At 38.0% G+C, this 23,146-nt stretch overlaps 1 protein-coding gene across 3 annotated transcripts in view; it reads right to left on the reverse strand.

The window, feature by feature from the left end:
* The window catches only part of ABCA8 (ATP binding cassette subfamily A member 8), a 69,148-nt gene that overhangs the window by 23,573 nt on the left and 22,429 nt on the right, over positions 1–23,146 (reverse strand). For all 3 annotated transcript variants that reach the window (XR_004280452.1, XM_032320132.1, XM_032320133.1), the window contains 12 exons: positions 22,180–22,238; positions 21,143–21,253; positions 19,917–20,092; positions 18,867–18,986; positions 18,486–18,624; positions 17,554–17,644; positions 14,052–14,191; positions 10,027–10,146; positions 6,481–6,679; positions 4,310–4,476; positions 1,361–1,494; positions 288–425 (listed from right to left, as the gene is read on the reverse strand). Coding sequence is in view for 2 of the 3 variants with exons in the window: in XM_032320132.1 (XP_032176023.1) it covers positions 288–425; positions 1,361–1,494; positions 4,310–4,476; positions 6,481–6,679; positions 10,027–10,146; positions 14,052–14,191; positions 17,554–17,644; positions 18,486–18,624; positions 18,867–18,986; positions 19,917–20,092; positions 21,143–21,253; positions 22,180–22,238 (1,594 nt within the window). In the remaining variant the exon portion in view is untranslated. The remainder of the gene's footprint in view (positions 1–287; positions 426–1,360; positions 1,495–4,309; positions 4,477–6,480; positions 6,680–10,026; positions 10,147–14,051; positions 14,192–17,553; positions 17,645–18,485; positions 18,625–18,866; positions 18,987–19,916; positions 20,093–21,142; positions 21,254–22,179; positions 22,239–23,146) is intronic.

Raw genomic sequence — 23,146 nt, forward strand, 5'->3', positions numbered from 1 at the left:
GTTCTGTTTTGCCTTAAAAAATTTGAAACTCTAGGGGAACTTGGCCGGGTTAGTTAGTAGGGCATGTGACTCTTGATCTCGTGGTTGAGAGCTCAAGCCCCATGTTGGGTATAGAGATTATTTAAAAAATTGAAGCTCTAAAAGTGTATTGATTTTTCAAAACCAGGAGCTAGCATGAATCCAAATGGTGATTTATTATTCAGTCGTTTACTCAATAAGAACAAGATCACAGCACTTAGAAGAGTGATCTCCACCAGATCCTGATGGAGGAGAGTCAATATACTTACCACTATAAAGGTACTTCTGTCAGTTTGGATATGTGCTGATGGTATAATCATTCCAAGTAGTGCATTACTAATAATATCCATAAGAACTGGGAAGCAATTTAGTCTTTTGGTATTACATGCTAATGAAAAACTGTAATTCTAAAATAAAAAAAGAAAGGTTAAAAATTTTCAAAGATCTTTTTTTTTTCTGAAGAGGTCAAAATTCAATTTATTTTCTTTAAGATTTTATTTATTTATTTGACAGACAGTGAGAGGGGGAACACAAACAGGGGGAGTGGGAGAGGGAGAAGCAGGCTCCTGCCGAGCAGGGAGCCTGATGTGGGACTCGATCCCAGGACCCTGGAATCCCGGCCTGAGCTGAAGGAACATGCTTAAAAACTGAACCATCCAGGTGCCCCCAAATTCAATATTTTAACAAGAAGATCATGTTTTTAAAATGATGTCAAATAAAGCAAAAAACACACACTGTGTAAGGAAAACAAAACACATACGTAGGCTGAATCTTATTTTCAAGACACCAGATGTCTGGCTTAAGACTAGAATCAATTATTATTGTTAAAGAATAAAACAGGGGTGCCTGGGTAGCTCAGTGGGTTAAAGCTTCTGCCTTCGGCTCAGGTCATGATCCCAGTGTCCTGGGATAGAGCCCCGCATCAGCCTCTCTGCTTAGCAGGGAGCCTGCTCTACCTGCCCCCCACCCCCACCTGCCTCTCTGCCTACTTGTGATCTCTGTCTGTCAAATAAATAAATAAATAACATCTTTAAAAGAATAAAACAGGTTTCACAATATATGTATAGTAAAATCACTGAGAGGAAATCTGAGTTCTTTGGACTCAAATGTGCACTTGACAGTGGGTATTATATAGTATTTATTTTGCTAATACACGTCATTTGTATTGGTAGACAATGACTGAGGTATGAATTATTCATCATATTAATGACTGCCACTCATTAAGTAATAAAAGCAATATTTGTTTTTCATTTTATTTCCTAAAGGGGAGAACTGAGTACACTGGTATTATATTAGCTTTTCCACACCTTTGGGAAACATTATGAAACAGAAACCAGCATACCTCTGTATTACCAGATACAATGATGGCTCCATTATAAGACAGGTCATCGACGCCAGTTTTGGTTCCAGATATATCCACTTCCAAAGCTATGTTCTGATGCTCCACAGAATGTATAAAGTCATCAATGCTTGCCCCTGAGTTGTAGATAGGTATATCACAAAACTTAGAAAATCAATATCAGGTTGTATAGTAAAATTATAATTAATGTCATTATGTGATCCTTACTGTAATATGGTCAGGATATTTTTCTACATCAGAACATACTTGCTACTTTGAATTAAGTCTATTCACTTGTCATTCAACTTACTTTATATTTATTTGCTTCTGATTACTGCTAATGTGAAAGGTGAAAGTCTTTTTTACCACAATATGGCATTTAGAATAGATGTTTTCCCCTAGAATATTGCATTGAGTGGCCATAACAATTCAAGTTTTAGTGACACAGATAATCTCCAGTAATTAACAACCAAAATTGCTAAATCTCATTTTACTACTGCTACCTTATTAACTGACTTTCAAAATGTGTCTTGAATTGGGAAGATAACTTGTTGGATGAAGGCATGGAGAGGTTTGTGGACTTTCCCCTAGAAAGGCAACCATAACTTGTGCAAATCACTAAAAATCCAATAAGTTAAAGTCTCCTGACTGCCTTAAGGGCATACAGAAAATGAAGAAAGAAAAAACCTCCACATTTATTTAAGATAATCTAATAAATCTGGGTAAGAACACTAAGAAAATGGCACTTGAGTAAAAAAATCTACACCTTCATTCCCTGTCATTGATTAGTATGACAGAAGATCCCCTCTGACTGGATCTAGTCAAGAACTTGTGCCTAGGATAGAGCTTCCAACTTATGAGTAGGGGATGGTTGGAAGAAGAGAACTCCAGACCTCTCACTGCCTGGGATGGAGTTTCTGCAACACGGGACTGGAAGGTTGGTGTCCAGACCCTCCTAGGAAGATAACTGGATAGCTATTGAAGTTGCATCCCTTCCTCACACCATACAAAAAAATTAACTCAAAATGGATCAGAGACCTACATATAAGAACTAAGAGTATAAAAACCTTAGAAGGAAATATAGAAGTAAATCTTTGTGATCTTGGGTTAGGTAAAGCTTACTTAGATATGACACCAAAAGCACAAGCAAGGGAAAAAAAAACAAGTTAGACCTCATAAAAATTAAAACATTATGTTTCAACGGATGCCAATGAGAAAATGCAAAGGCAATCTACAGGGTGAGGTGAAATATTTGCAAAATATTTGCCATTGATTCTTATTATTCATGGTACATATATTCTCTAACATCACCACAAACATGGAATTAGTGAATTCTCAATTATTGCTCTGAAGAGAAACACAAGGTTCAGTTCCTGTGAGCTTCTGGTCACAACAGTTTCTTTGATCAATCAATATATCACCATATTTTTATGTTTTGGTGTATATATTGTTGATTCATTAACATTGATCTCACAGCCAATGGCACTATAACTCATGCCTGAACAAAGTTTATTTGACACACATATTTTCTCTGTAAGTTACCTCACAGCCTCCCCTACTTAGGGACACTGGAAAGCACCTCGACCCTACTCTTGGGGGTAATTTTCAACAGCAAAATCACCCAAAAAAGCAAGAAAGTGTGAAAAACATGGCCCTAAATGGACTACAGAAAGGATATTTATGTATAGTGTGAGACCTAAAAGAACAAGGCAGACCATCATCTTGTTTACCTCAGCTAGAAATTGTGCATCAGGCGACTCCAATTTTTCATTTCTCTGAGCATGTCTGTGACTTACTATGAAAGAGCCAAGAGTATTGGTTTTGGGGTCACAAATAAATTTTCCTGACTAGATAGGTTTGCAAATACAGAATCTGTGAATAGTGAGGATCTATTGCATCTAAGAAGAGACATGTATCTAGAATATATAAAGAACACTTAGGATTCAATAAAAAAGACATACAACCCATATTTTAAAAGACATTTCTCCAAAGATAGATATACAATGGTCAGTAATGAAAAGACGTACATGAAAAGATGCCTAAGGTCACTAGTTACTAGCAAAATGCAAATCTAACCACAAGATACTACTTGATTCACACTAAAAGGGGTATGACCAAAAAAGGAAATAACAAATTTGGGTGAAAATGTGTAGAAACTGGAGTTTTCACAAACTTTTCGCATAACAATAAATTGGGATAGTCACTTTAAAAGAGTTTAGCTGTTCCTCAAAAGGCTAAATACTGTCACCATATGACCCCTGGGTTTTATACCCCAAGGAGATGAAAAAAAAAAGTATGTTCATACAAAAACTTGGACTTTTATAGCAGCAATATTCATAATAGCCGGTTATTGGAGGAATATACCCATCAACTGATGAATAATAAATAAAATGTAGCACAGTCCCAGGAAAGAATATTATTCCACAATTAAAAAATTAAATATTGAAACATGCTACAACATAGATGAACCTTGAAAACATCATATTACGTGAAAGAGGTCAGTCATAAAAGAACCTACATTGCATAATTCTACTTATATTAAATGTCCAGAGTAGCAGATCCATGGAAACAGAAAGAAAACTTGTGCTTTCTCTGAGCAGGGGACAAGTGAATGGGAGTGAGTACTTAGTGAGTATGAAATTTCTTTTTTGAGATGAAAATGTCCTAACATAAGTTGTAACGATGGTCACACAATTCTGTGAAATACACTCAAACCCACTGAATTGTAAGCATTTCATTTTGTGCACAGCCACCAAAAAATTTATTTCTCCTCAGCAAATCCTTCCCTAGTTCCTTCTCCATTTTGGGCTTGTACTCATCACCCTCAAGACTCATGAGTGGTTTTATGCTGAAGAAGCCCAAAGCTCATTTTTCTCTCTCACATTTTATGTTTTCTAAGTAATGCTCATAACAGGGAATGCGTTTAGGAATGGAGACACACCCCATCATTACCTGTTTTATTGATGATCAGTAATTGAGTGAGAGGATCGTGTGGTGATTGTCCAGGAGCAAGGAAGTATAAATGAGGAGAAAGTTCCCAAGTGTAGCTCATTTCATATATTCTGTTGCGGATAGTCCTCAAAAGAAGAGGGCAAATTCCAACTCCTAGAATCAAGAGCCTACCCAGAAGAAAAGGGCCAGCGTGAATGCACAGTCATTTCTGAACCTTTCAGAACTGTCTGAGTGGATGGTGATGTGATGAGATCAAGAGATTATGAAAATTAAACATCGAGCTCTCTGATTCATTTCTTGAGTTTCTGCCCCTTTCCCACCTCTGGATTAAAGATGACAAAATGGACACTTATCCTTGGTTCCCTTCTCTTCTTACTCTTAGGCTATGGCTTATCCCACACAGTGTCAAGGGTCAGGTGTCCTTGAACTGTGCCTGCCGATTCGTCTTCTCTCCTGAGACTCCAGTTTTTTGCTCTTCCTTCCTGCCAGTTAATCCATCAATGCTCTGGACTCCATTTTCTTCACAGCTACTCCTCTTCAGATAGTCCCTATTGCTGTCAGTGACAGCAGGATTTCTTTAGTCACCGAGCTCAAATTTTCAATTATTCTTTATTCTCTTGTAGTCACCATTTCAAGGAAGTTGAAAAAAAAAATTTTTTTTTAATTTGAGAGAGAGAGACAGAGAGAGGGCATGAGTCAGGTCGGGAGGAGTAGAGGGAGAGAGAGAGAGAATCCCCAAGCAGACTCCCTGCTGAACACAGAGCCCAACACAGGACTTGATCTCTCGACCCTGAGAGCATGACCTGAGCCAAAACCAAGAGTCAGATGCTTTACCAAGTGAGCCACCCAGTTACCCCTCGGTTGAAAATTTTTATCGTTCCATCCTTATACCTTGCTTCAAAACTTTTCTCTGTTCCTAAATTCTTGTTTTACAATGTTACAGCTTGTTTGAATTCTTGCTAAATGCCCAGCATCTCTCCAGACGTTGTTATACAAGGTTGCAAGATAAATAATAAAGGTTTTTCTTAAATCATGCTATCTCCTTGTCATAGACTCTTAATGAATTCCCATTACTTTCCTATTCATGAGTATTTATGGAGACTCTATTATGTGCTAACAAGCGTCCTATCTTTTTGATGCTTCATCAAAGTATTCATAGACGAGGTACTGATTGGTAGCCAAAGTGCCACAGACACAAGTGAGCCAGTGAGAGGGGATGCGATTCGGAGGAGCAGAGATAGTGGCCAGTGTGCACACAGGAAGTACAGGGGAATGAGCCTGGATGGCTCCGTGAGTTAGGCATCTGCCTTCAGCTCAGGTCATGATCCCAGTGTCCTAGAATTGAGTCCCACATCAGGCTCCTTGCTCAGTGGGGAGCTTGTTCTCCCTCTGGCTGTCACTTCCCCTGCTCAAGCTCTGTCACTCAGATATATAAATAAATAAAATATTTTTTTTTAAAGAAAAGAAGTATGGGGGGTGCTTGGGTGGCTCAGTTGGTTAAGCATCTGTCTTTGGCTCAGGTCACGATCTCAGGGTCCTGGGATCGAGCCCCGCATCGGGCTCTCTGCTCAGCAGGGAGCCTGCTTCCCCCTCTCTCTCTGCCGCCTCTCTGCCTACTTGTTATCTCTGTCTGTCAAATAAATAAAATCTTTAAAAAAAAGAAAGGAAGTATGGAGAGTGAACTAGCAACACTAAGGAGAGCTGGTGGGAAGTCATGACATTTAGGTAAGACCAAGTGGAACCCAGTGGGAGCATCAGGACATCCAGGGAAGTGTCAGGAGCATTACTGTACAATACTCAAAATAAGGCATGGGCATATGGATATGTTGGGGGGTGTGCAGGACATAAATCTGCATCCCATTGTTTCAGTCACCTACCCAGTGGAAAATTTGAAAGAGATGGAATAACACAGGAAAACTACATTACTTGAACTTTTTCCTGAAAATTCACTTCAAAAACGTGACAAATTTCCCCTTTAGACTGCCAATAGATAACCACCAAAACCATTAACCAAACTGGGGTATTATTCTTTATCCAGTTTTGTAGGTGCAGATATTTATTTTAATTTTTTCATTATCTTCTCTTGATTTTACATCTCAGATTTGTTTTTTAATGTATTGATTGGGAAAAAAAAAAAAAAGAAAAACCATCTGTGGCCCTCTGACACTCACAGAGATAAGAGAGCTTTCCTTTCATGCTTTAAGTTCAAGAAGCGAGCACGTGCAATCACGCAGATTTGCTGTTTCCAGAGAGCCAGGCCCCCTATGGTCTTTGTCGTCTCATTGAGTGAGCTGAGAACTTGTTCCATCTCAACAAGCCTCTCTGTGTCTCCAGTTCTTTCTGCCCGTGCTTCTCCCAACGTGGCCATATCTACAAAATACAAAAAAAAAAAAAAAAAGCAATTCACAAAATCCCACTTCAGATGGACCTTCTGGAGCTTCCTGGAGGAGATGTTTTAGCAACGATATCACAATCTTCTGTGAAACTGTAGTTTTATGTGGAGCTATTGGCTGCTGCTACAAGCTAGAAACATCAATGAAGTTTCATGTCTTGAACAAAAGTAGAAAGGGGATCTTAGATCATATGGATACAGACAGTACATTAAAGAGGTTATGACAAATATGCATGATCACATCATGCCCCCCAGGTGCCCCAGAGGTGGTCACCTCTCTTCCCAAGAGAATAATACCTGCTATTTTTAACCTATTAGATAAATGAAAGCACAAAGAAAGGGAAGAGCCATCCCTAGAGGAGATGATACATATGGGTGTTCTCATGTTAGGGGTATGGTAGAAGAAGAAAAAAACAACTTCAGACATGAATGAGGAGAGAGCTTTAAACAAACTCTTCTCATCATATGTGGCCTGGTACCCAAGTCACACACTGAGTTCACACCTTTTACCAATTCTTTCCCATGAGAATTTCACCAAATACTTAGGAACAAAGGCCGAAGATTGTAAAGAAAAGCTAAGAAAGATACATATCAGGTCCATAGAGTCTTGGGCAAGATATCATCAAGGTACATGGGGCTTTCCTTTGTAAAGGAAATCCAGTAGGGGCTGGTTACCAGACAAATGAGTGGAGAAAGACAGACTAAGAGAGACTAGATCTTGGCTGGATACAGGCATTGACAGACTAATTTAGAGTATGGGGTGGTGAGGAGGAGTGATCTCCCAAGACATGGTGAGCCATGGTCAAGACTGGAGAGTCAGGTTACCTCCCAGGAGTAGAGAAACTGAAACTCCCCCCAAAACCAAATAAATAAAAAAATGATAGCAAGTTGAAAATCAGGGAGATATCTGCTATTGTTGAGAAATTGAGCAGTGGGCTTGTATCCCATAGAGAGAGCTCCAGAATTTTGCCTGTGCTGGAATATGACTTTAATATCAATAAAAGTATCTTGGAAATCCACACATATTTGTACATATTTGTACACTGAATGACACATTTAGAAATCACCAAGTATTACAATACTCTGTCATCAAATAGGGTGTATAATGAAAAGTGTAAACTTATTTAAAATAACCAACTGGGAATTTTTGAGTTGAAATGTGTAATAACTGATTTTAAAAATTGACTGAAAAAATAAAAGCTCTTCATCAGATGAACGGACAAAAAAAGGTGTGGTTCATATATACGATGGGATGTTACTCAGCCTTCAGAAAGAATGAATATCTACCATTTATATCGACATGGATAGAACTGGAGGGGATTATGCTAAGTCAAATAAGTCAAGCAGAGAAAGAATTATGTGGTTTCATTCATATATGAACTATAAGGAATGGCACAGAGAACCACAGGCAAAGGAACGGAAAACTGAAGGGGGAGAAATCAGAGAGGGAGACGGACCGTGAGAGACTATGGACTCTGGGAAACAAGCTGAAGGTTTCAGAGGGGGGAGGGGTGGGGGCATGGAGTCACCGGGTGATGGGCACTAAGGAGGGCACATTTTGTGATGAACATTGGGTGTTACATGCAACTAGTGAATCATTGAACACTACATCAAAAACTAATGAGGTACTATACAGTGGCTAACTTAACATAATAAAAAGAGTGAAAAAAAAAAATAAAAGCTCAACAAATACCTCCTGGCGGAAGAAAGAAATCAGTGAACGTGACAAAAGATAAACTGAGATTATTAAGTTTGAAGAACAGAAGGAAAAAACAATGAAAATTAAATGAAGTCCCAGACAAATGTGAGACATTATTAAGCATAGTAACATACACTACCACGTACATTAATGGAAGTTCCAGAAGGAGAGTTGAGAGAGAAAGGGTCAGAAAGTATCGTTGAAAAATTAATGGCTAAAAACTGCTCACATTTGTTGAAAAACACAAACCACACATACAAAAAAGCTCACCAAACTCCCAGCAGGATAAATGCAAAGAGACCAACACCTAAAGATATCAGGGTCAAGCTGTCAGACGCCAAGGACAAAAACAGAATCTGGAAAGCAGCAGGAGAAAAACAACACATCACACACAAGAGATTGTCAATAAGATCTAAAGCTGACTTCTCATCAGAAATCAGGGAGGTCAAACAGACACAATGAAAAAGTGCCCCACATCACTCAGCATCAGGGAAATACAAATCAAAACCACAATGAGATACTACCACACACCAGTCAGAATGGCTAAAATTGACAAGTCAGGAAACAACGGATGTTGGTGAGGATGTGGAGAAAGGGGAACCCTCCTACACTGTCGGTGGAAATGCAAGCTGGTGCAGCCACTCTGGAAAACAGCATGGAGGTTCCTCAAAAACCTGAAAAATAGAGCTACCCCAAACCCAGCAATTGCACTACGGGGTATTTACCCTAAAGATAGAAACGTAGTGATCCGAAGGGGCACATGCACCTGAATGTTTCTAACACCAATGTCCACAGTAGCCAAACTATGGAAAGAACCTAGATGTCAATCAACAGATGAATGGATAAAGAAGATGTGTATACACACACAAACACACACACACACACACACACAATGGAATACTATGCAGCCATCAAAAGAAATGATATTTTGCCATTTGCAACAATGTGGATGGAACTAGAGGGTATTAAGTTGAGTGAATAAGTCAATCAGAGAAAGACAATTATCATACGGTATCACTGATATGAGGAATTGGAGAGGCAGGGCGGGGGGTTGTGGGAGCTACGGAAGGAAAAAATGAAACAAGATGGGATCGGGAGGGAGACAAACCATAAGAGAATCTTAATCTCACAAAGCAAACTGAGGGTTTCTGGGGGGCGGGAGCAATGGGGATAGGGTGGCTGGGTTATGGACATCGGGGAGGGTATGTGCTATGGTGAGTGCTGTGAAATGTGTAATCCTGATGATTCACAGACCTGTACCCCTGGGGCAAATAATACATTATATGTTAACAAAAAAATTAAATTAAATTAAATAATTAAAAAAAAAAACTGGGGACACCAGCAGGCAATGAAAGGACGTAATCAGAACGCTGGAAGAGAGAGACTGAAAATCAATGTTTTGTCTGAAATTGCTCTTGGGAAGCAGGATGAAGGCAGTGATCCCTGTTTAGAAGAAAATGAGTCACCTCTAATAACAAGGCACCACTGACAGGAAAGGTAGCAGAAGTCACAGGGATGCATTTTGGCTTTACTCATCCCTGTCAGGAAAGGACTTGTGTCTTATGGAAATCTATACTGCATTGTTATAAATTGTGCTATGTGATCACTCTCATGCACTTTGCTTACCCGATTCATCAATTGCTGATTTCCCTTCCAGTTTCAGGAACACTTCATTCAAGGTTGTCATGGAAACACCATAATTCTCAATTCCCAGGTCAGAACATCTATCCAGATCATTGTAAAGTGCTGCAGAACACAGACAACAGAAAATCAAAACAACAAAGATCACGAGTGAGCTGAGGACCACTTTTCAAACAAAAAGCACAAATATATGAAAAGTATGAAGTCATACTTGTGATAGGTCAGACATTTTAAAACTCACATTTCCTAATAAGGAACCTTGTTCTTCAAATTTCCTACGTTATTTGTAATTGTATATTGTGTTATAGCCCATATACTAATTAACCCGAATTAACTGAAGACTCTGTTCCAGAACCATCCGTGTGTGTGTGTGTTTTTAAAGATTTTATTTATTTATTTGACAGAGAGAGATCACAAGTAGGCAGAGAGGCAGGTAGAGAGAGAGAGAGAGAGAGGAGGAAGCAGGGTCCCCACTGAGCAGAGCCCGATGTGGGACTCGATCCCAGGACCCTGGGATCATGACGAGCTGAAGGCAGTGGCTTTAACCCACTGAGCCACTCAGGCGTCCCAAAGGACCATTTGTGTTTTAACCGGCTGAAGGGAAAGAACTAATTTTTTTGAGAATTAGTTGGATGGTGCAGGAGCTTTTTTCAGTTCCAAAAATCTCTGTTAAAGGAAGGACACAAATTATAAATCATATTTCTAAATTTTCAGCTTTTAACTGTGGAAGAAAAAATTCACAAGATCTCACAGAGAAACACAGCCGACTCAGGGTATCTTAGAATGGTAGGGAAGGGGCAATCAGTCTCCCGCAAGCAATTCTGTATCTACTCATTCCTCAGTTTGATCACCAAAAATACTTCGGGTATTCTTACAACAATAAACAATGTCCCTGCCTACACAGATCAGAATAATAACAGCTAATTCAACAAAGCTTGAATAAAAAGCTAATTTTAAATCTTAACATGATTACATACATCCTGAGGATTCCACCTGCAGCTTCTCGTTGGGCAAAAGGATCAATTAAAGGCTTTCCATCCTGGCGAGAGCAAGATAGACAGAAAAGCAGAGAAGCAGCAAGATTCAAACTGCTAGTGAACATTATGTGTCATTCTCCATTCCACCTAAAATCTTACAAGCCTCCTCTAAATTAGAACTAGCATGAGAACAGATTAATTAGGGTTCAATTAACATTTTCCCTATGGCTTTAAGGAATGCTTGTGCTGTCACCATAAAATGGACATTTGAATGACTTTGTGGGGTAATTTATGTGTCTGTTAACCACACTTACGGCCCAGCTAATTGCTTCAACCACCCAGTGCAGCCCTCCTTGTGCTCCATGACCAGGGAGTAAATCTTCTGAATAACATACATAATAAGTTAACTTTTTCTTTCTTTTTTAATTAAACTTTTTTTTGGAGATTATTTTATTTTATTTTATTTTTAGAAAGAGAGAGAGAGAGAGTGCAAGCAGGGGGAAGGGCAGAGGGAGAGAGCGAGAGAATCCCAAGCAGACCCCCCCATCCGGCCCAGAGCCCAACATGGGTCTTGATCTCATGACCTTGAGATCATGACCTGAACCAAAATCAAGAGTTGGATGCTTACACAACACTACCCAGGTGTCCCTTGAGATAATTTTAGATTCACATGTGGTTATAAAAAATAATAGAGAGGGGGCGCCTGGGTGGCTCAGTGGGTTAAAGCCTCTGCCTTCAGCTCAGGTCATGATCCCAGGGTCCTGGGATCGAGCCCCGCATGGGGCTTTCTGCTCAGCGGGGAACCTGCTTCCTCCTCTCTCTCTGCCTGCCTCTCTGCCTGCTTGTGATCTCTGTCTGTCAAATAAATAAATAAAATCTTAAAAAAAAATAATAGAGCGATCTGTACACTTCACTCAGTTTCCCCCAATGGTAATATCTTAAAAAGCCACTATAGGATATCACACCCATGCTACTGATATTAATACAATCAAGATACAGAACATTTCCATCACCACAAAGATCATGCTACTCATAGACAGCACACCCATCACTCCTGATCCCATCTTCTCCCAACCCATGTCTACTATTAATCTGCCCTCCATTTCTAGAATTCTGTTATTTCAAGAATGTTATATAAATTGAGCCCTACAGTATACAATATTTTAGAATTGGCTATGTCTGCTGAGAATAGTTCCCTGACTATTCCTCAGGGTTGTTGCATATGGCAGTCAGTAGCCTGTTCCTTTTTATTGTTGAGTGGTATTACATGTCATGAATGTACCACAATTTAACCATTTACTTGTTAAAGGGCATCTGGATCCTTTCAGCTATTGTCTACTCCAAATAAGGCTGCTACAAACATTCATATACCAGTTTTTGTGTGAATATGTTTTCATCTCTCTAGGATAAATATCCAGTAGTGAAATCATTTGGCTGTATGGGAGTTGAGGGTTTAGTGTTTCAAAGGAATGGCAAACTTTTCCCAGAGTGGCTGTGCCATTTTCCACTGCCATAATCAAGGTAGGAGTGATCCATTTTGTCCACATCTTAGCCAGCATTGGATATAATCACTGTGTAAAAAAAAAAGTTTTTAGCCATTCTGCTAAGTATGTAATGCAACCTCATAATGGTTTTAATTTGCAGTTCCCTGCTGACATATGATACTGGACACCTTTTCATGTGTGTCTGCCACCTGCACATCTTCAGTGAACTGTCTGTTCTTATCTTTTGCCCATTTTCCAGTTGGGTTGTCTGTTTTTTACAGTTGAGTTTTCAGAGTTCTCTAAGTGTTCAGATACCAGTCTTCTGTGAGATACATACTTTGTGAATACTTTCTCCCAGTCTATAGCTCATTCTATCATCTCCTTAACAGGATCTTTCACAAAGCAATTTTTAAATTTTGATGGAGGAAAACTTATAATTATTTTTCCTTTCATAAATTATGAATTTGGTGTCCAGTCTAAAAACTCTGTCTAGTAGTAGAACCTGCAGATTTTCTCTTATTCATTTAAAAAAAATTATGGTTTTACATTTTATGTAAGTCCATGATTTACATTATGTTAATTTCTATATGAGGTGGGAGATTTAGGTAAAGGTTTATTTTTATGCCTGTGGATCTACTTACTCCATTTGTTGGAAAGGTTATCCTTTATCTATTAAATTGCTTTTCCCCCTTTGTCAAAAATCAGTGAGGCATATCTGTGTAGGTTTATTTCTGGGTTCTCAGGTCCGTTCTATCTTTGTGTTGATCATCCTGCCAATAGCACATTATCCTGATTACTCTAGTTTACGTAATGCTATAACTCACTCTCTTGACTCTCCATAGAGGGGCCTGACCAAAACCACAGCTTCCTGCTTCAAAAGAGTTGACGGGGGTGCTCAGAATCTCTGACAAAGCTGATCGCTAAAGTCTTCTCCTGCAGAAAGCCAGTCTCTGAAGACTGGAAGAGATGTCTGCTTTATCTAGTGCCTAGGCATCAGCAGAGTGTCAAGGAAAATGAAAAAGTGAAAGATGTTCCCAAAAAGGAAACAAGGTAAACCCGCAGAAGCAAACTCTCATGAAATGAAGTGACACAATCTGCCTGACAAATAATTCAAAATAGCTGCCCCCCCCAACACACACACACACACACAAAAGAAGGTCATACAAAAATATTTTATGCATTGGCCTAAAAACCCCAATGTCATCACAATAATCTTATGAAAAGAAGAATCACAGAGCCATTTGTAATGGTTAAACTAGAGGTTTTCAACCATTTCTATTTATTCACATATATGAACACTAGAATATTTTGCTATGTACTACAAAGGGAATGAAAGACTAAAAAAGCTCCCTAAAATATCCAGACATTGTAAAGCCACTATTAGAATATAATATTTCCCACTGTAAATAAAATCATTCAGTTACTGTATTATTCTTTGCATCATGTTTCAAATAGCTGAACACATTGTGAGCTCTCAATATACAAGAATTATCATTATTTCTATGAATATTATTTATGTATCTCATTTTGTGGTGTTCTTGTACATTACCTGGAAATCTATTTGTTCTTTCTAAGGGCAATGTGTAGACAAGTTTTCCTTCACTTTCTGCTGATAATTTGGCATCAGGGATGTGTTGTTTAATAAGTGATGTTATATTTTCCTGAACATGCGGTTCATTCAACTGCAAACTGGTGTTTGAAAAAAAAAGAATCTATGTTATTTGACATAGTCTCCAGTGGCGTGACAAAAATTACTAGCTTCTGGCAGATCAAAAAAAAAATTAAAATCTAATGCAAGAGATAAGCCATTTAAACACGAAAAGAGAGGATAAAAAATCAGATCATATAAATGTAATGGGAGAAAACAAAGAGAGCTAATCAGAACTATTGGTTAGGCATTCAGGTTCTAATGCCCAGACAAGGTTGATAAACACTCAATTCCTTAAAAGGAGAATAGTGGTGAAGTACAGATATCAAGGACACAAACAGGACTATATAAAATGGAATTTTTCAAAGGAGTTTAATTTGGCTTAATAGGATTATCGTATTGGTCAAGAAGAAGGAATTTTTGACAGGCAAAGACATAAAGCAGGTTTAGTTATTCAATTTACCTTTTTATACAGATTTATTAAATTATTAGTCTGTGATAAAAATATCCCTAAACACTAGGATGAGGGTACAATGATGAAAAAGAGAGCACTGCCCTGTTCTTATGTAGTTCACTGTCCAGTGGGGAGACAGGGAGAAAAAAAATAAACAAGCATAAAGAAATGATTAACAATAGTGGTAAATGCTGTGAAGGAAATGGGTTATAGATAGAAATTAATTGTGGATAAATGTGGGTATGGGTTGTTGAGATCACTAATTTTGCTCTTTTTGTATGCTAACCTCAGAACTATGACTAAGAAAAAATATTATAGAAAAAACCACGAGTACAGTTCCTTTACCTCTTTGGTTAGGTTTATTCCCAGGTATCTTATGGTTCTTGGTGCTATAGTAAATGGAATCGATTCTCTAATTTCCCTTTCTGTATTTTCATTATTAGTGTATAAGAAAGCCACTGATTTCTGTACATTGACTTTGTATCCAGCCACGTTGCTGAATTGTTGTATGAGTTCTAGTAGTTTGGGGGTGAAGTCTTTTGGGTTTTCCATATAAACAATCATGTCATCTGCAAAGAGAGAGAAAACCAGTCTATCCACTTAAAAATACCGTGGATAACTCCCCAGTATAGGAGAACAAATAAAAATGTATTAATCAAGTTTATAAAGTATGCAATGGACAATATATTAGTAGTGGCTTGGCTTCTAACTTTGGTTTTACCATTTGAAATGTGTTACTTAACCTTTCTGGGTAATTTGCTCATCAGCAAAAATTAATAGCTAAGGTTATCCTAAGAACTGAATAATAGTGATGTTTGCACTTAGCAAGTCCTTTAAAAATGCCTATTTTATTTGATCAATTGCTCATATTAAAATTATGCTATTTATGCAAGTATTAAGAACATCTGAGAATACATGCTATTTTTAGAAGCTGTGAAACCCACTGAGGGAATAAAGCAAAAACCAAAAAAAGTATAGTTGTTCTCCACGAGGTTGCTGCCCCCTGAAACAAGAATAATTTAAGAAATACTTCTTGGTCACTTAAGAAGAATTTGTGTGGGGCACTAAATAGGATGGCACGAGCAGTTCACGCATCCTCTCTCGAAGAGTGTATGTCTTGGAAATGGAGGTCAGCCAACTTTTTCTGAAAATGACTATGTCGTAAATATTTTTTAATTTTTTAATTTTTTATTATTTTATTTTTCAGTAGAGATCTAATGGCTTTACAGGCCAGTAGATCTCTACTGAAATTATTCAACACTGCTGTTGCAACATGGAAGCCATCATATGCAAGCAACATCTAAACACATGGGTATGGCTGTGTTCCAATCAAACATTATTTACAGCAACAGGAGGTGGGCTGGATTTGGCCCATGGATCATAGTTGGCTGACCCTGATTTAGAAGAAGAAAGAAGGCAATTACACGAAGTATTGTCCAGGAGCCCATGAAGAGATTTGTGAATTGGGCAGAGATCCTAAGGAGCGTTTTTGTTGCCATGCTAATGTGCTAGGCACCATGTCATTTACTTTTCATTTACTTTTTTTTACTTGCAACTAGGAATTGTTATTCCCACTTCATAAGCGAGAAAACAGTTTTGGAAAGTTTAATTAATTTCCAAGAAGCAATTCAAACAATGTAGCTTACGAAATGAAATACTGGAAAAATACACAGAGCTGGAGGATTAATAAAGACTACATGAGATGGCATTCAAAATAATGCTTTAGGACTTGAACAAGTGGTAATGGGTCTAAGAAATCCGAAAAGCTCAGTAAATAACCTCAAACAAGGGGAAATGTAGGTCATGGTAGGACATGTGCAATGAACAATGAGCATTTTATTTTTGACTAAAGGATACTGAATTGGCTAAAGGCAAATAATAAGGAAATCATGATGGGGTGGGCCACACCAACATTTCATGACTACAAAATCTGGATTCCAGTAGGTAAAATGGAACCATTTAAGTTTTTTTTTTTTGTTCTGTTGTTGTCGTGTATTTTTTTTTTTTCTTTTTAAGGTATATCAATGGTCTAAATCAGAGCTGTACTTCAGATAAACTGACCAATTCATGAACAAATCAAAAATCAATTTAAAATATGGATATGGATACTAGTTTTCAAAGTTAAAAATATCCAGTCTCCATTTCTGGCTCTATCATTTATGAACCTAGGGAAACCAAATGTTTATCTGTAGAATATAAGTAACAAGAGTTTCTATCTCAATAGACAAAGGATTTAAGTAAAATAATGTTAAGTATCTTATCTCTGAGGTCAATTAACAGCTAGAATATCCTACTATTCAAAATGATGATAAAAATAAAATGAGGAGGATGGAAAGAAGAGGAAGCACAAGAAGAGGGTAGCTGGGAGGAGGAGGAGAAGCAAGGAGTCTACTTAAAAAATGATGTTAACAGATGGGGGAGAGAGGGTAGGGATGTATGAAACAATTTGTCAGTTGTGAAAGTTCCCTTAATACAAACCTTCCTTAACAAACAGTGTGTTGTAGATACACTTTCTACCACATTTATCTCAATTTTTTTTTGTTAAGTTATCTTATATTTTCTTGTTTTGTTTTCTTTCTTTCTTTCTTTCGTTCTTTCTTTCTCTCTTTCTTTTTGAGAGAAAGAGTGCATGCACATATGAGGATCCATGCTCTCACAACCCTGAGATCATGACCTGAGTGGAAATCAAGAGATGGACCTTAATCACCTGAGCCACCCAGGCAGGCACCCCAAGTTATCTTACATTTTCAATCTCTAACATCTGCCCATCAGTGTCTCTCATATACACACAGCAATTCCATATATGTGCACAAGTATCTCCACATATGGATATGTAAACATCTCTGTGCAACAAATCAACAGTTTCTTGTGTGCTGTCATGTACTGGGTCAAGCATTGTGTCTCCTCTAGCTCATTTCTCATTTTCCCAGCCTCCTGACATGGTCCTACCTTAAGTGATATCCAATGCCCCATTTCTTCTTGAGGAACAGAGAAGAACCTGCACACTTCAGCTTCCCTTTGGAGAGAAACACTTTCCTATCTGAAACAGAAGAAGCAAAGAAGAAAGTTTGTTAGGAAGTTGTCCATTCTTTCCCAAGAAAAAGACAGGTAATCATGATCCAGCTGGAATTCAGGAGCTTCTGCATCTTTAAATCCAGGACTTAATAAAGACTCATTGGAACAGGTACCCTTTAATCTTATTTGTGTATTTCAGGCTATTATTTTGCCATCCATCCAGCCAGGGAGGTAATGCACATATGTCTTCTAATATAGACTACCATTATATTATTTATTTTAATTGACCAAACACCAAGATCATTTGAATATTTCAAGTTGATTCACCTTAATTTTGTGTAAGGGGATTAATGTAGTAGAATATAGATTTTCACTTCACAAGAATTGACTTTCCTGGCAGATCATGTCCCGGTGTAATCAAATGATACAAAATTTGGGGAGACACATGGAAAGGGTTGGGAGTGACTCTTTGGGCCCAGTTCATGTCATTACCAGTGGTCCAGATTGCCAGGTAAGGCTAGATGACCACATCATCACTATTATTATTATTATTATTATTATTATTATTATTATTTTAATTTTATTTATTTATTTGACAGACAGAGATCATAAGTAGGCAGAGAGGCAGGCAGAGACAGAGAGGGAAGCAGGCTCCCTGCTGAGCAGAGAGCCTGATGCAGCACTCGATCCTAGGCTTGATCCCAGGACCCAGGGATCATGACCTGAGCCAAAGGCAGAGGCTTTAACCCACTGAGCCACCCAAGCGCCCCTAGATGACCACATTATTAAATACAACTGCTGAGAATACCAATCCAGTCTCCTACTAGAGACCTCATCAGGACACTTAGGGGGGAGTCAACAGTTACCAGCCAGAATGTCAGCCTCATCCATGAACTGGGTACTGAAGAGGATCACACGGTCTGCTTTCCGCTCCTTCAGGAGATTCCAAACCTTGTGCCTTGAAAAGGGATCCAATCCAGCAGTTGGTTCATCCAACAGGAAAACCTACCAAGGATGGATGTATATAAAGGGCATTTCCAGGAAAGTGAAGTTCTTCCAGAAAACATGCAGAAACCATATTGCTTATATATTTTAAAGGATATTATAGTTAGGACCAGGTTATTATATTTAATGCTCTATCACAACTACTTTATCACAGGTGTTTTTTGCAAACAAAAGATTTGAACTACTACTAGAAGTTTCATTTTTAAAAATTTGAATTCATCTCTAAATTTAGTCTGACTTACCTGAGGATCTCCTAAAATGGCAGTTGCAAAGCTGAGTTTTCTTTTCTGCCCACCACTTAAGTTTTGAGCCAGGACATCTTGAATATTTTTCATCTCCAATTCCAGCAAGACTCTTTGTATCTAGCCAAATGACATTTATGTCACAAAGCAAGATTTCTTTTCTTTTTTTTATTTTATTTTTTATTTTTTATTATTATTTTTTAAAAGATTTTATTTATCCATTTGACAGAGAGAAATCACAAGTAGATGGAGAGGCAGGCAGAGAGAGAGAGAGAGAGAGGGAAGCAGGCTCCCTGCTGAGCAGAGAGCCCGATGCGGGACTCGATCCCAGGACCCTGAGATCATGACCTGAGCCGAAGGCAGCGGCTTAACCCACTGAGCCACCCAGGCGCCCCATCTTTTCTTTTTAAAAAAAAAAAAAAAAAGATTTTATTTACTTATCTGACAGAGACAGAGAGAGAGAGAGAGAGAGCACACAGCTGCGAAAGCAGGACAGGGAGAATCATGCTCTCTACCAAGAAGGGAGCCCAATGTGTAGCTTGATCCCAGGACCCTGACCCAAAGTCAGAGGCTTAACTGACTGAGCCACCCAAGCACCCTTTTCCCTTTCCTTCCTCCTTCCTTCTTCTCCATCCCTCCCACCCCTTCCCCTTCCTCTTAAATTTGGAAATATAAGGCTATGAAGTGTAATGATTAAAAGCCTGGCTGGATTTGGAAACCATACCATGTTAACTAGCTGTGTAATCTTGGGCAAGTAAGTTGCTTTTGAACTTCAGTTTTCACATGTGTAAAATGGGGATGATAATGTACCTATTTCATAAAGTTGCTATGAGGAGTAAGTCAATTATTATATCTAAAATTAAGGATAATGCTTGACACATTATAAATCATACATAAATTTCAGCTGTTATCTAAATTAGACTTTTTTTTTTGGTCCAACATTTAGACATCATTTGCACAAATATAATTTAATGAAAGCTTAAAGAATTCCATGCACGTAGAGTCAACAATCTCATTTTAACCAGTATATTAGTTCTAACTATTTAGTACCTCTTTGTTGACTTCATGTGACTGAATGCCTTTTATTTTAGCAAAGAGCCTGAGATTTTCTTTCACAGTGAGGAAGTCAAACTGAACATTGGACTGTGGACAAATTCCAGTAAGCTTGATGATATTCTCTAGGTCACTTATTTCTGAAAGTTTATTGTTATAAATGGTGACTGAACCTATAACAAAAGTTAAAAGTTAGTATTAGGGTAATACTTGAATTAAGATTTTCTAGACAGACTCTTAACTCTAGAGAATACAGTGATGGTTAACAGAAGGGAAAAGTCTGGGGGGATGGGGGAAATAGGTGACGGGGCTTAAGGTTGGTGCTTGTGATGAGCACTGGATGTTGTATGAAGTGTTGAGTCACTACAGTGTGCACCTGAAACTAATGCTGCACTGTATGCTAACTAACCAGAATTGAAATAAACACTTACAAAAAGATCTTTCTAGATGGAGAATCACTGTAATAAATTACACAAACTGTAATTTGTTAATTACATTTTAGACACATGATTTTCTCTTCAAGGTTTTTACAATTCAGGCATTATGAGCTTCTGTTATAGTTGTGTGGTATACTGGAAAGAAAAAAAATGCCCCATCTGCAGATTTTCCCATCATGATGTCATCCATTTATCTACCCCTTCCTAGGTTTGCTTATGTAACAAACAGAATCCTAGCAAATGGGACGCAAGCAGAGGCTGTGAAATTGCCTCTGCGCTGGGATGAGCCTTCTCTTTGCTTCTGGGATCATGGATCCCTGGGTGAAGAATCCCAACCAGATTCTCAGAAGATGAAAGTCCATGTAAGCAGAGAGGAGCAGCAGTCCTAACTGAAGCCCTGTATTCATGAGTGAGGACACACCAAAACATTCAGCACCAGCCAATGAAGCCCAGAGAGAAACACTGCCAGTCAACTCACAGAATCATGAGAAATAATAAAACATTTTTTATATAAAGCTAGTTAATGTGGGGGATGCTTGTTATGCAGCAAAAGCTAACAGGTACAAGTTCAAATGTCAAATAGTAACTAATGACCATGACAATGGTTCTCATAAACAACTCAAATTTCATATATGCCAATTAAATATCACATACCTCTATCGATGAATACTATAAGTTAACTTCCACTTTTCCATTGTTGTCTGTGTTTGTAATTGATAATCAGAAGGACTTTATATTAACAGCTGATTTACATGTTGACCTGATTTTGGGAAAATAAAGTCTTACCTTTGGTGGGAACAGATAGCCCACTAAGAATATTTAACAGTGTTGATTTTCCAGCTCCACTGTGACCAAGTATTGCAGTGATTTGACCTTCATATATGTCAAATACCAAATCTAGGAAGAAAAAGAAAGGGAAAAAAGGTGGGAGAAACAAAGGAAGGGAAAATAGTAGGGAGAGAGGAAGAAAAAATCACAAAAAAAACCCAAAACTGTATTATGGAGCTAATGGACTGCCTTTTTATATCATTGAATGGTCTTGTTCTCTAAATATTAATACAATGGGTTGTTAAATTCAAAATAAAAATAAAATGTGCTTTTATCAGTTTATATGTCTATCCTGTTTTGAAATTTTGAAATTATGTGGTTTCTCAGCAGGTTACATATCTAATACTTCCAGGTTTATTGACATTGCCTGGAATATGGTAGGATGGATGTTAATATTTATGGACTAATAACAGATTAATGGTAACAAACAAAACAAACTAAACAAACAAATCCTTTGAAATAAATTTCTCTTTTTGCACAAAAGAAAAATATACAATATCTACAACAGCTTTGAAATGACAGAAGAAAAATTTGAATTTGTAGAAACTAACCCACCCCCCAAAATCCCAAGACTACCTCACTATAACACATCTTTCAAGTACATCAAATTCTAAAACATAGTCATTTTTTCCTAACTTTTATTCCATCAAAGCACGTGTTATAAGGGAAATTTTGTCATGTGGCTCAAATAACTCATTTCAAATCTGAAATACCACCAGCAGCTGCTCACCAAGAGCAAAAAATATAGAATTAGGGGTGCCTGGGTGGCTCAATGGGTTAAAGCCTCTGCTTTCGGCTCAGGTCATGGTCCCAGGGTCCTGGGATCAAGCCCCACATCGGGCTCTCTGCTCAGCAGGAGCCTGCTTCTTTTTCTACCTGCCTCTCTGCTTACTTGTGATCTCTCTGTCAAAAAAAAAATCTTAAAAAAATATATAGAATTAAGATCACAAATCAGTATCAATATAATAACTAAATCTTCTTTTTTCCCCCCTTACCTTTCAAAGCTTCTATTTTATCAGGCTTTCCTTTATATTCTTTTGTAACATTTCTGATTCTGAAAAAAAAAAGATATTTCAAGGTATGACAGTTTTATTCAGTTTGTAATTCTAAGTTTGGTTGACAGGATTGAATAAATCTTATCCTCAGGGCATAGGAAGATCTGGGATTTCACTCTCATGAAGCCATGGTTGTGTGAGAGAATCAGTTAGAATACTACTTCCCAGTCCTGGGTGCACATTAACATCACCTGAGGAATTTTGTAAATTAACCTATGCTTAGATCCCATCACCAGATCTTCTGATTCCAAAGATTAGGGTATAGCCTGGCATTAGTATTGAGGACAAGGATCTTCTCTAAATTGCAAAGCCAAAGAAGCTAGACCAACAGGTAGCATAACATCCAAAACTGAAAGGTTCATCATGAACTTACTGTGTCAGGTTGGAGGTATCTTGGGTTATCTTGAGTCAAGGTCTCCAGAAGTAGGTTCAAGGGTACAAGGGTAGAGTAAGGAAGAGAGGCAAAGATGGTAACAGTGACAGCATGGGTTTTGCATCTTACCTAATTGAGCTTATACTATCTATACCATTTAGTAGCTATTACTTTAATCAATGTACATATCCCAGGTTTCAGCTTTTGAACCTGAAACTTTTGGGTATTTCAGGGTTGTGCTGAAGGACGAGTGAAATCTTTCATCTTCCATGCATAGTGCTTGGTACACGATAAATATTCAATAAACATAAAACGGTACCAGTTAGATTATGTTGATTATGATAACAGAAAGGAAAAGAATTAACATATGCCTGGTGCTATTGTAGATCTGGAATCCTAGGCACTCTATTGGTTTTATTCTATCAGGTAGATATGTAATCCATAAACTAAATCAAATTTATGTTTCTTATGTTGTCGTCTACTATTCATCAAATGATTCAGGCTCCATTCATAGTGGATTGTTTGATTAGATTC

This window comes from Mustela erminea, chromosome 18, assembly GCF_009829155.1.
Source record: "Mustela erminea isolate mMusErm1 chromosome 18, mMusErm1.Pri, whole genome shotgun sequence".
NCBI classification, from domain to species: domain Eukaryota; kingdom Metazoa; phylum Chordata; class Mammalia; order Carnivora; family Mustelidae; genus Mustela; species Mustela erminea.